Consider the following 12,179-nt stretch of genomic DNA (forward strand, 5'->3'; position numbering starts at 1 on the left):
AGCTCTCTTTTATCCATGTTTGAGAGTTGTTTTGTGTTAGTAAGGGAGATCCCCAGCACAGCACATTTGTAGTTCTTTGCCCTGGTATTACGAGTTTGCAGCACACAGGGTGAATTTTTAGAGATAAAATAAAAAAATTATATGATTCTCTCTTTGTTCACTGACGTTTTATTTCACCTTGTATTTTCTGAATTTTTCTGTTAGAACTTAGTCGCCTTTTTCCTTTCATTTCCAAAGACCCGTTCTTACAGAATGACCATATACCTTCAATCTCTCAAATTGATATATTCAAATTCCATTTTCAAATTTAGCACTCAACAAATCTTGTTCCAGAATCTGGTGTGGTAGCTGTTAAAAAATATTAGCTCTTCACATTTTGAAGTGTGAAAGATAGTGCATGTTCGAAGATCTTGACACTGGAGTGAAGAAACACTCTCAAAGACTCCAGGAAATTATTTTGACAGAAAGCCAGAGATCTAGTGGTCTAGTTCTTGCTTTTCTTGCCCTCTAAAAAAGTGTAAGGAAACATTTATACATTTAGACTAAAGTTTTAGTGAGATTGGCATTACAGCAAAAATGCATTTAGTCAGTACATAATTCATTTCTTTTTGTTTTAGAATTCTTTAATAAACCCCGAATGCCACTCTGCTATAATTTGCTGTGTTCCAATAATAGGCATCATAAAAAATATGGTAGTTGTTTATTAGAGCAAATATTCAGTTGACAGCCTTTGTGTATCATATGTACCATTTTACAGATACTGAAACAAACCACCAGTCAGAAGAAGAAGGCATTATAAGAACTACTGTGTTCAGAGCTTTGCTTTTTAGTTAAACCCATTAGGAGACATTCTCCTATGCTCAGAGTATTTGTATCTTTCCAGGACCAAGTATTTATGCTGCACAGGAACATTTTAAAATAGTGATGTCAAATAGTACTTATGAAAAAAAAAAAAAAGGAATTCAAATAAAACGAGGGGAATAACTTAATAAAAATGTTTATTGAAAAACTTCCATCAACAGCTTTTGGCTGTACTAAGTAAGTAAAACACTGAGTGTGACTATCATAATCAGGATGCAAACAGTTAGTACCATTAGCAGGATGATTCGGCACCATTTAGAATGCTTTCTTTCTTTCTCTTTCTTTTTTATTAAGGTATCATACCCAGGAGTATAAATATCCCCCATCCAGAACTGCAGATCATTAGGATTTTCCTAAAAGATAAACCAGAAAATGAACTCAGTTCTTCTGCCTTTCACATAAAGTCACTAGAACATAGCTTGGAGTATTTTGGCTATCATCAGATAGTGATTAATGAATTTAAAGCATCACAACAGAAATGCAAGAGACTTTCACTTGAACATAGGTTGTGCTGCTTGCCAGATGCTGCAAATGTTGTTCTGGGGAAAACTAAAACCACACTTTCCAGCCAGGAACCAAATGTAGGACACCAGGCATTGAAATGAGATTTAGAAAAAAATAAATAAAATGAAACAACAATAACAACAACAAAACAGTAGGAAACATATTGCATTGTCAAGAATAGATACTGGCTTATACATACAGACCTAAGAACTTTCTAAGACCCTTTCCAGTAACAGAGTATAGCAAAAACAAACAAATAATAATAATAAAAAAAGTTACAAATGATCTGTGCAAACTTGCATGCAGGTAGGATCCTGCATAGTCTAAGGCTGAAAAATGTGTGTTATCTGCAATGTTATGAACAGCTACAAAAGCAGACACTTAAATACCTGGTTTACAGATCACCCCTGTCTTGATGGGGAAACTGTTGCAGGGTGTTGTGGTTTAAGACTTTCTCATTACAGAGATGTTGCTCTGCTGAACTGAAACTGCTGGCATCTAACCAGATACATTGACTTTTTCTGATCAGACTCGTGCTAGTAATGTCATGTCTGCACAGGAAAACATGTTCATATTTGCTTCTGGAATCCTACCAGAAGAACCAAACATGTTGCACTGTGGCTCATGTTCACACACAACTTACAGCAATCCATTTGTTTGAATGCAGTGCAGCAGCACATTACCTTTATGTGGCTGGCCAAGTCAGAATGCAGTGAATGTCTGTCATAGTCCTGCACAGTCCAGGAAGGAGTCCTTCTCTTCTCCTCCCAGTCATCATCCACCTGGAAATCACTATACAAGGGGTTGTTCTTGATTGTGGATTTCAGTGTGATGGGTGTAATGTGTTTCCCGAGGGTTTTGTCTATCATTTCTTGTCTGACCCCATTCACTTCCAACCCAGGCAGCTCATAAAAGTTCTTTTCTCTCTGTGAAGCATAAATTAGAGCAGAATTTGGTTTTCATTTTCATTTACCTGTGACACAGGTTCCCTTCCAGGGCCATCATTTGTTAAAAGATTAGAATTACCATTTTTTCTTGTTCTGGCAACATCATCAGTGCACTAAGGGAGACTGACTGTTCACTGTGAGAATTTCTTCCTTCTGTGGGAAGGACATGGGCTCAGTGTGAACATTGAAGTTTTCTGCAAATATGATCTGGCACTGTGAGGCCCACTGGAAATAAGGTCTATATTATAGCAGAATGGCGCTATGGGGTACAACAGTGGACAATGCAGATCTGACAGATGCCAAGGCAGTGAGATGCAGAAGCACAGCTACAAGAACAAAGCAGAGTAAAGTGCAGGGTGACAGTATGCCAGTGGCTGTCATTGCTGAAGCTGCATGTCTCACCATGGGGGGATCTCACGACTCTGCTACACTCACTGCATGACAGACTTGTCAGTACATCAGAGGCCTGGAATGCAACTAAGAGAAAGTTCCTAATACAGGTACTATCAGAACACAAGTAATTAGACACATGAACAATCTCCCTGAAAAACATTAGTTCAATTAGGCTGTTAGGACAGGGGGTGGCAGAGGAGGAGGAGTAATGACTGTTGGGGTGTGGTTTTTGGAATATTCACAATGGACTCCTTAAAATCAGTCTAAGCCACATCAGGAGCTGGTAAGACTGTAAGCATCAAATGACCTTCTGCCCCAGAGTCTTTAGGCCCATGGAACCAGCCACACCTCAGCTTCCCAGGAGAGCTGTTTCTGACAGAGCACTGCCCTCACACCAGTACCTGCCCTGTGCTTCAGGATTGTCATTACACTTCCATCCCAGTGTACACAAAGCTCTCCTGACTAGCAAATGACATTTCCCTTGAGACAAGGGAGGTCTTGGCCTGGCCTGGTCCCCTGGCAGACCAGCTGAGAGGAGCACAGGGCTCCCACATTCTTCTCACACTGTCTCTGGAGGTATGCAGATCCCCTACCAGCCAGCACCAGTCCCTAAACTGACAGGAAGCTACTTGATTCATCAGCTTGAGTCATGTTCTGCTGCTATGGTGTACCCATTTTCAATTGAAGCCAGCTGCCACAGAGCATCACATGCTCTGTGCCTTGTGTCCACCATCAATATGCAAAGGCCTTTGAGCCAGTGTGGGGCAAGGTGTAGATGAAAGCAGAGGCCTGGTTTTCTTTTGAAAGGAAAGAAAAAGGTAAAGAAGTCATCATCCTTTGTCTAACTAACACTAGTAAGAATCATCATGCTGGCATTCTTATCACTAAATCATCAAATGTAACTATGTATATTTCCCATCAATAATTATCGTTAGTAGGTGGGTGGATCCTCAGTGCCTCCCAGTTCCTCCATTAGTTCATAATTTCCATATGTCATTCCTCAGCCCTGACATGTCCCCTGACAGTATTACTCTATGCACTGCAGTTACAGCTGACACTGAAGGCCTCTGGATTGTACTGGCCAGATTTCAGCTGAGCTGGTGTTTCTAACTGTCATTTCTTTCTGATTCCATTTTACTTTATTTAATTCATTTCTTATTTAAAATTTGTCAATGACCTTAATGATGCTTCCCTCAGGCCTGCTAGATTGTTGGACATGGAGAACATTTTGCTGAAGAACGCGAGCTGTCTCACCACGGGATGTTCAGTGTCCTTAGGCTAAAATATTGTGAAAACAATGTAATTTGACAGTGACTTTTAAAGCTGTTTTAAATAAAACCCTCCAAAACTTGGAAAAGATGGCATGATGGAGAATTTTTTCATAGTAAGTGCTTTCTGTCAGAACTTCATGCCCCTTCCTTCTAGAATACCTTCATTGCATGAAGTCAGGAGAATGTACTATCCTGAAGTAAAGCTAGGGAAGAAATATGGGAGGAGGAAAAGTGTTTTACCAAGAGAACTGGACTGGATTTTGAGCAGGAGATGGTTTGCGGAAGCTTTGGAGAACAGACATTGAAATACTACAATAATTGGGAGAATATTTTTGAGTGCAGCTGATGGTATGATTGTGAATTTTCTGCTGCAGATATGACTTAGAAACTGCTTATGGGAAGGGAGAGAAACCTAAAGCACAAATAAAAAATACTTCAGGTATAAGAACCTAGACAGGTAAATATGAAGCAGATTGCATGAAACATAACCATTTACAGAATCAGATAAATTATTTCATAATGAAAATTACACATATCTGTACAAAACAACATTTCACTATAAATTCTAAAGAAATCTATTCTATATAAATTCTAAAGAAATTTAAATTTCATTCTTATCTTAGCTTTATCCTTTTGCTGCCACTATTGTTTTACCACAGATACGGACTAACTTTTCTGTTCTCAGTCTGTGATAAGGGGGGTATCAATGCACCAAAGCCAAGACATTAAAAAACTAAGGCTAGGCTTTGGTCCTAAGCCAACCTGCCTGCAAGAAGAGATGAAAGATACCCTTAAAAAGTTAAGGAACTTTACATTATGTAAGACAAAATTTCCCTTAGTTTCTACAAAGAGATTTCTTCATGTTCCATGCCAAGCTGGGGCTGCTGGATACACCTAGGACGATTCTAAAAGAAAACAACAAATGCTGTCTATGGGCAGTAGTTTTTTAGTAGCTTTAGCAAAGCAGCTGTTTAGAATTTTTGCCACCATATACTGCTGGAACTGTTTAGTAAGACCATCCTGTTACTGAAAGTGAGTGGCAGTGTAATTATTATGTCGGCGATTTGTTTAGTATTATAACCCTCTGCTGTTCAAAAGGTATGCATTGCTTTTTATGGAGGGCTAACCAATTAACCGGCAGGGCAATACTCTGGTATAGAGACACAAAGTATGATTGACATAAAGCTGCTAGGTAGCTGGTAGGAACCTAAGGATCCCTGTGATAGCTAAAACAACTGTAGAGGTGCTGTAAGGAATTTAGTCAACTAAAAACGGTCATTTATCAGAATAAATAATAATCATCTCTGTAGAATTTCTTAGATAAATCTAATGTCTTGGGGGATGCTGTGAAAAAGAAACCAGGAAGGCAATTACTAACCATGTGTAGGTGAGTGGATGTGAAAGGCAGCAGCACACATTAAAGGCTCCTGAGAATTCACACGTTCTTTTCAAGAGACCTGAAGGAGCTCAGATGTGCTTGTAAGGGAAACAAGTCAATGTTAGGTGATGTGGAGCAAGATGGAAGCTCATCTGATATGGTTTGCATATCAGTAGGTGGCTATAAAACCTTAAGCCAAAGTGACAGGACCCAGAAACGTTCAGAGAAAAGTCGGCATTCATACTATCTTAATTGTACAACCCTGAAAGTACTTCTGCACAGTAATTAATTGTTTACTTAAAGAAAGCTGTTTTGTCTGTCATTGCTAATGGAGATCTGCAGAGCTGTGAGTACAATATATAAAAACTGCTGTATGGCGTCAGATCAGAGCTTCTGTCAGCCTTGCAGCTGGTCTCTGACTGCAGACAGTTGCAAATGTCTGGGGAAGAATAAGAGAACACATATGTAATGCAGGTCTGAGCCAAGGGACAGGCAGCAACTGGCCTAGCACCTAAAGGAGAGGTATTCTCCTCAGTGCCCTGAGAAGTGTACAAGGGCCAGACACAGGTGTTGCACTCAGATGAGACACCAGAAGGTGTCAGAAGTGCAGTTAGCATGGTAACAGCAGTACTGGCAGGCCAAAGTTGTCCAGTTGTGAAATCTTGATAACTGCAGCAAAGAAAGGGAGCGCAATGTGCAGAGACAAAATTATCTCTGCTGTTTTCCAGGGAAAATGAGAAAATACGAGAAGGAAGGAGAAGTCCTAGAACTGACAAAAACAAAGGCTGAAAGAGAGGGGCAAGCCTGGTATCTGGGACCTGTGCACTTGGTACTGGGAGGCGCTGGGGCAGGGCAGCCCGCAGGGCTGAGAGCACTCTAAGTGGGAACAAGCTGCTGCCACTGGTGAAGAAACAATCTGTGCTCCTTGTGCTGCTTTGAAGCAGGAAGAGCCAGGATTCCTGAACTGCTTAATGGCCTGCTTTATTTGAAGTAGACAGTAAAAATCTGTGCTGAGCGGGTAAGCTGCTACGTTTGCCTGACACAGAAGGGAAAAAGCAGCAACTTTTTGTTCAAAAATATGAATTGCCATTATAATCAGGCTGCTTTTTATAACTGAAATGCTTTTTAGAAGCTATAGGTGGATAAAAGACATAAGCACCAAAGTATGCAGAAAGTGAGTGCTCTCATGACAGAGGTTGGAAGAGGCTGCAAACTGCTGTACAGTCTCTGTGTGCAGGGAGCCCTCCACAGCCACAGCTACTTACAGAAAGAAAATGAATTTCTGGGTGGGGAATTTCAGCTGCTCTCAAGGATGCTGGGAGTCTGCAGGTCATTCACATATGTTCTGAAACCAATTCTCCTCCCTCGCCCCCCTCATTTCCGCTTCTGAATTAACTAACCCTTAACCCCATTAGCTCTCTCATCTTAAAGCAAAACATGTTACTCCTGCACCATTAGTTCTCTGCTGTGCCATCGTGTTTATTCTAACGTCTGGAATTCATCAACTCTTTTTCCTTTATTTGTCAGCAAGAGGGAGAGAGGAGGCCTCTCTTTCATAAGGGAGAGAGAATGAGGCACAGTGATGTCTGAACAGCTCACAGTCGCTAAGGGCTGCAGTTAGAAACATAGGTTATGCCCTACATTTGGGGTTTATAAACCATACTGCATTACAGGAGCAGTTCTGGCAAGGCAGCAGGTACAGCCATCTCCATGGCTGTGCCTGCATATAGAAGGGTGGAGGGAGGCCTATCTTAAGGCCCCCACTCAGCCCAGTCCCCCTGCAAGCCTGGCCCAGCCTTGGAGCCTCTTGCCCAGCAACAATGGGGAGAAGCATCCCGCTGCGACACATCTCAGTGTGTGGTTGCCTCATTCTGCACAAAGAGGGGCCGCAGCGGGGCGGGAAGTGAGGCCAGCATTGCTCCATGCTCTATTGTTTTGGATCCCGCAGGCTTTCTTTTAGTGAGAGCTCTGTGCATGGGAGACAGCAGCGAGTGTGGGACCCCCCTGCCTGACCCCTTCCTTCCAGCTCCCCATGGGGAGTCCCGGGTGAGGAACATACAATAGGAGTGGGCTCTGGAAGGGAGGGAAGGGGTCTGGGCAGCCGATGAGGGAAGAAGTAAAACTAGAAGCAGTTATGGGAGACTTCAAGGCTCTTCTTCTTCCCCTCCTGCCCCCACTTTGATGGTTTTTCAGCTCCCACTCCTCATTGCCCTGGGGATCTGGACCCATGCCCTGGGGATTCTCAGGATGCAGAACCTTCCCCAGCCCCCAGCCACCTCTAAGTGTATTCATCCCCTGACAAGAACCAGACCTTGGAGCTTTTCTCAGGCTAGGGGTGGGGAAAGGCTAGGGGGCTCCTCAGGCAGCCGGAAAGGAGTGCTGTGGTGTGAGCTGCAAGTGGGGCCCAGAGGGGTGTGAGCTGATGCAGCTGTACTGTTGCTGATCCAGATACAAATGTCTCCTCTGTGGGCTCCAGGCATCTGCTAGACAGTACACTTTTGAATTTTTCCATGAAAACTCTGCTACCTCCACATAATAACCTGCATTAATGCTGTCCTTGCCTTTCACGCCTTCAGCAGACATCTGTCAGGGTGACAGCAAGGTCAAGGACGAAAGAGGAGAAACAAGGCAAAGTAAAGAAGATACAGCAAAATACATAGACTTGCATAAGCTAGCATGCCACTAGCAAGAATCTCTGGTGCTCTTTCTAATGTGCCTTTTTATTGACTGTTGTCACCTGGATTTCACATTTAAGTACAGTATTGGCTTTTTTTTTCCTTCTCCTTTGCTATTCTTTTCGCTTTTTCTTGCACTTGTAATTTCGTTAGAGAGTGTATTCTATTAGCCTCTATTAGCCTCTTTAGTACAGTTAATCCATATTTGACATAAGTAGGCTTTATGGGAAATGCTATGAAAATATCACCACAAGCAATAGAAAGCAAATGGGGTAGACTGTGCTACCGCAAGGAGAATGACTGTCCTTATGGAGCCCAGTCCTCACTGAAGTCAGTGGGGGTTATACTAGTGGTGCAGATTTAGAGATGTGGGAAGCTGAATTCAGAGTAGAAATGTTGAACTCATGTCATTTGTCTCTAGATCTCCTAAAGAAGATAGATAAGTCAGGAAAAAAGTCTGCTTCTGTTAGACCTTACCTTCAAGTAGACCCTATTGTGCCACTGTTGCACTCCAGGTAAAGCTGCTTCTGGGAACTTTGACAGGCTGGCTTGTAGAAAGGTTGAGTTTTTCACTAAAGACTTCACCTCCAACTGTAGGAATTTATCAGGATGGTTGTTGTTAGGCAAAGCAGAGAGGTCCATGTTTCTGTCCCTGGAGTAATAATGAAAGCAGCCCACGCTGCTGCTTCCTGGCCATGCATACTGCTTAAATCATTAATGATGTGAGGAAGGATACGACAGACTCCTGAAACTGTATCTGACCCCCCTTTGGTGTCAGGCTCACTTACCTACCAATGATAAAAAGGTTGTTCAGAAGTGGCAGAACAGTCAGGACCTCTTTCTATATGTTCCCAACTTATCAAATTCAAGGTCTGTTTTAATAGGTATGAATGTGCTCATTAAAGCTAAACAAATATCAATCAGTAGATGCATGCAATACTTAAATGCATAGCAACTCTTCTTCACGTGACCTGCAAAAAATTTCAAACTTACAGCACTTCAAAGTAAACTCCTAGAAAATGAGAAGCAGCTCCCTGTGCAAAGCTGATTTTCCTCCTCTGTGTTAGTACTGGGAGGCTTTGCAGTGCTGTGCTGATCAGTACCATTCACCACAGCAGCTATGACACACACTTCTTGCAGGGATTTCTTTGACAGTTCTTCCTGACTTTGGGAAATGCCTGTTTGTTTCAAGTAATTGATAACAGAAGTTTTCAAGTAATTGACTACTCCTGGTCAAGTGAATGGAAAAACTCTTGCTGACTTGAATGATGTAGAGTCAGTCCCTTAACTTCCACTGCTTTATTTTGAGACTTTGTATTTTTAGAAATAGGAAGCTCTTTTGAAATTTGGCTAGTGAAATTCTCCTAATCGTGGCTATTACTTAAAAACAGCAAAACAGCCCCTTCATATTTATTTTAAGCTTTTTAAAAATCTTTTCAAACTTTTGCTTTTTTCTAAGACATATTTCATTTTTTTTAAAGATAATGCCACATAGGATAGGTTTGTGAAAGCACACTGAAAAATCTATATTGGATTAAATTAAGTGCTGGGAATTGGGGCATAATAAATATTTTATCCTTATACTCAGAGCAGAGAATAAATCCATTTGCTTTATATAAGATTTCTGATACTTTAAAAGAAAATTAAACCGGTAGACTACTATTTATTGTTACTAATGTGAGGTCCTAATATATTGAATGAGTAATTTGATGGGCATATGGATTAAAACTCTTTTTATCCACATAGAAAATTTGTGATTTTTTTTCTCGTGTGGCTCTATTGGCAATTATATGGCATCACATCTGATAAAATAATATTAATTTGTTGATTTTAAAGTAGAAACGGAGTATTTGTGAACATTCACAAACGAGACAGTAATGACCATGTTTCCAGGACGATACTCCTGGGGGAAGTGCTGCTGAATTTTGAGTTTCTGCCCCCCAGTGTACCCTTTCAAGTTTATTGTTGCAGACAAGATTTTTATGTAATAGTGCAGCATATAGGATGTGGGAAGGTATCCTGGATGTGCATCTGTGGGAATTTACATATAGCTATTTCTTCATTTAATAAATGTGATTTAAAAGCATAAGGAGGAATGATAGGGCTGGAGGTGCCCCAATTACAGGATCTTTCACTTTGTCTGTAAATGGGAAGAAGAGACACTATTTAGAGCACTGTGCATACCTAGCCACCTATTGCAATTCATTTTCCTTTATGTCCCCCAGAAAACAATATTACATTTTGTACTAGAGAGTCTCCTCCTAGGCCATCTGTTTATAGGCTTCTCATCCATTAATGTGTCTAATTTCTTGTCAAATCTTCTGATACTACATCTTCTGAAAATAAGATTCAGAGCCTCTTGACAATCTATGTGAAGTACTGAAGATGTTGAACAAGACTGGACCCAGGGAACACAGGCCAACAGTGAGACTCCCCACAATTTCTTTCAGCTTCATTCAGCTTTTGTAGTGTTTCTGCTGTAAGCAATGCACATTATTTAACAATCTATACAGTGTTTCAGCAAGAAATTGACTTTCCTTTATGCCTCGGTGTCCCTTTCATAATTGTGTTATCAGGTGATGGCTTCCTGCTTTTGATGTATCCCAAGTCTTCTCTACTATAAATTTGAGCATCTTGTCTACAGATGTCTCTAACTTATTTTTGAAAGATCTTAGTTTTCTGTTTACATTTGACCTGTCATACTTCAGTGTTTATGCTGGTCTCCTCATGCATGCAGCTATTCTAATATAATTTTAGAACTGAACAAATTATTGCTTATTTTCACTAAGATGTCAATGACAATGAAAAACAAAAACAAATAAAACCAACAGAATAAAAATCTCCTCAAACCCCAGAAATTAAACAGAAACACATCCAGCAGAAGAAAATAGAAAATACCCTCCAGAATAACTGATAATGCAATTAAAATTCCAGTATTCTTTTTATTTAGGAAAGGTGTAAGAAGTGATAACTACTGTACCTCAGCTAATGAGCATGAAACTGAGACAAAGCATCCCCATTTTGTACCAGCCCTGTGCACCACTTAACCCAACCAACAGACTGCATGCATAATTTCACTAGCCCCCTGGAAACAGGGTGCATTTTCAACTATAGTTGCAAGATAACCATAACAGATTGAAATTCACTCATATGGCCAGAAGAAAAACATATGAATGCAGAAGGATTGTTGCTGGTAAAATAAATAAAGAAATGAATGAATAAAATGCTCCAAAAAGTAAGTGGGCCTTCCCCTTGTGCAGAAGGCGGTTGCTTCCCTGAGCCTCACTGGGAGGACCAGAGAAGTCTGCCCAGAAAAGTTGTGGATGCTCCATTGTCATGGTTTTATGATTTTTGGTACTGGTATTCCACATCATAACATCATGTAGTGCATTTAGAGTTAAAGAGTTAATGCTCCAGCTCCGTGGATCATCAATAGTTCCAGGTATACCTGTCTCAGAAGAGAAGAAGAACTACATTCACCAGAGGACTTTGCTATGCTTTGCGTTCTTACGTGTTTACGCTCAGAGGGAAAGATAAAAACTGTCTGCGGTCACGGGACACTCTCTTTCCTTTGGGATGGACTCAGCAGTGGGTGCTTGCTGCCGTCCGCCTTCAGCGTTAGCGTAAGGCCTGCAGTTTATCGGACACTCTCTCTTGCTCATTTTATTTGATTTATTAGCTTTAATTCCAATTGTATTATATTGTGTTATTTTGCTTTCCGATATCTATTTAGTAAACTAGCTTTCCTCCTCAGATCATAGCCTCTGTTTTGTTCCTAGGCCCTTTTCCCTTTTCCCTTTTCCCTTCCCCCCTTCCCCTTTCCTGGGGCGTGGGTCCGTGGGACCGAGCCTGCCTGTAAACCATTGACATCCATCCCTGGAGGTGTTCAAGGCCAGGTTGGATGGGGCCCTGGGCAGCCTAATCTGGTGGGTGGTAGCCCTGCCATGACATGGGATTGGAACTGAGAGGGCTTCAAAGTCCCTTCCAACTTAAGCCATTCAGATTTTCAGTGACTCTATGATAAAGACCTGGCTGGTCTCATCTGGACTTCTAGCATCACCTGCACCATGGCAAGGCTCTGCAACGTGAGCACAAACACTAAACCTTCACACAGCATGGACTTGTGAGTCTATGCCGCTAGTCTGAATGA

The 12,179-nt window shown here is 41.3% G+C and overlaps 1 protein-coding gene across 1 annotated transcript; it reads right to left on the reverse strand.

Moving 5' to 3' along the window:
- Positions 1–1,034: 1,034 nt before the first annotated feature.
- MINAR2 (membrane integral NOTCH2 associated receptor 2) lies at positions 1,035–8,686 on the reverse strand. Its single transcript, XM_065740575.1, has 3 exons — positions 8,507–8,686; positions 2,049–2,291; positions 1,035–1,214 (listed from the first exon to the last, which is right to left on the reverse strand). The coding sequence occupies exons 1-3, from the start codon at positions 8,669–8,671 to the stop codon at positions 1,035–1,037; spliced, it is 588 nt and encodes a 195-aa protein (XP_065596647.1). The 5' UTR covers positions 8,672–8,686.
- Between the last annotated feature and the right edge of the window lie 3,493 nt (positions 8,687–12,179).

The sequence above is a fragment of the Cyrtonyx montezumae genome, unplaced genomic scaffold (assembly GCF_038088225.1).
Source record: "Cyrtonyx montezumae isolate F1298 unplaced genomic scaffold, pur_monq_1.0 scaffold_29, whole genome shotgun sequence".
NCBI classification, from domain to species: domain Eukaryota; kingdom Metazoa; phylum Chordata; class Aves; order Galliformes; family Odontophoridae; genus Cyrtonyx; species Cyrtonyx montezumae.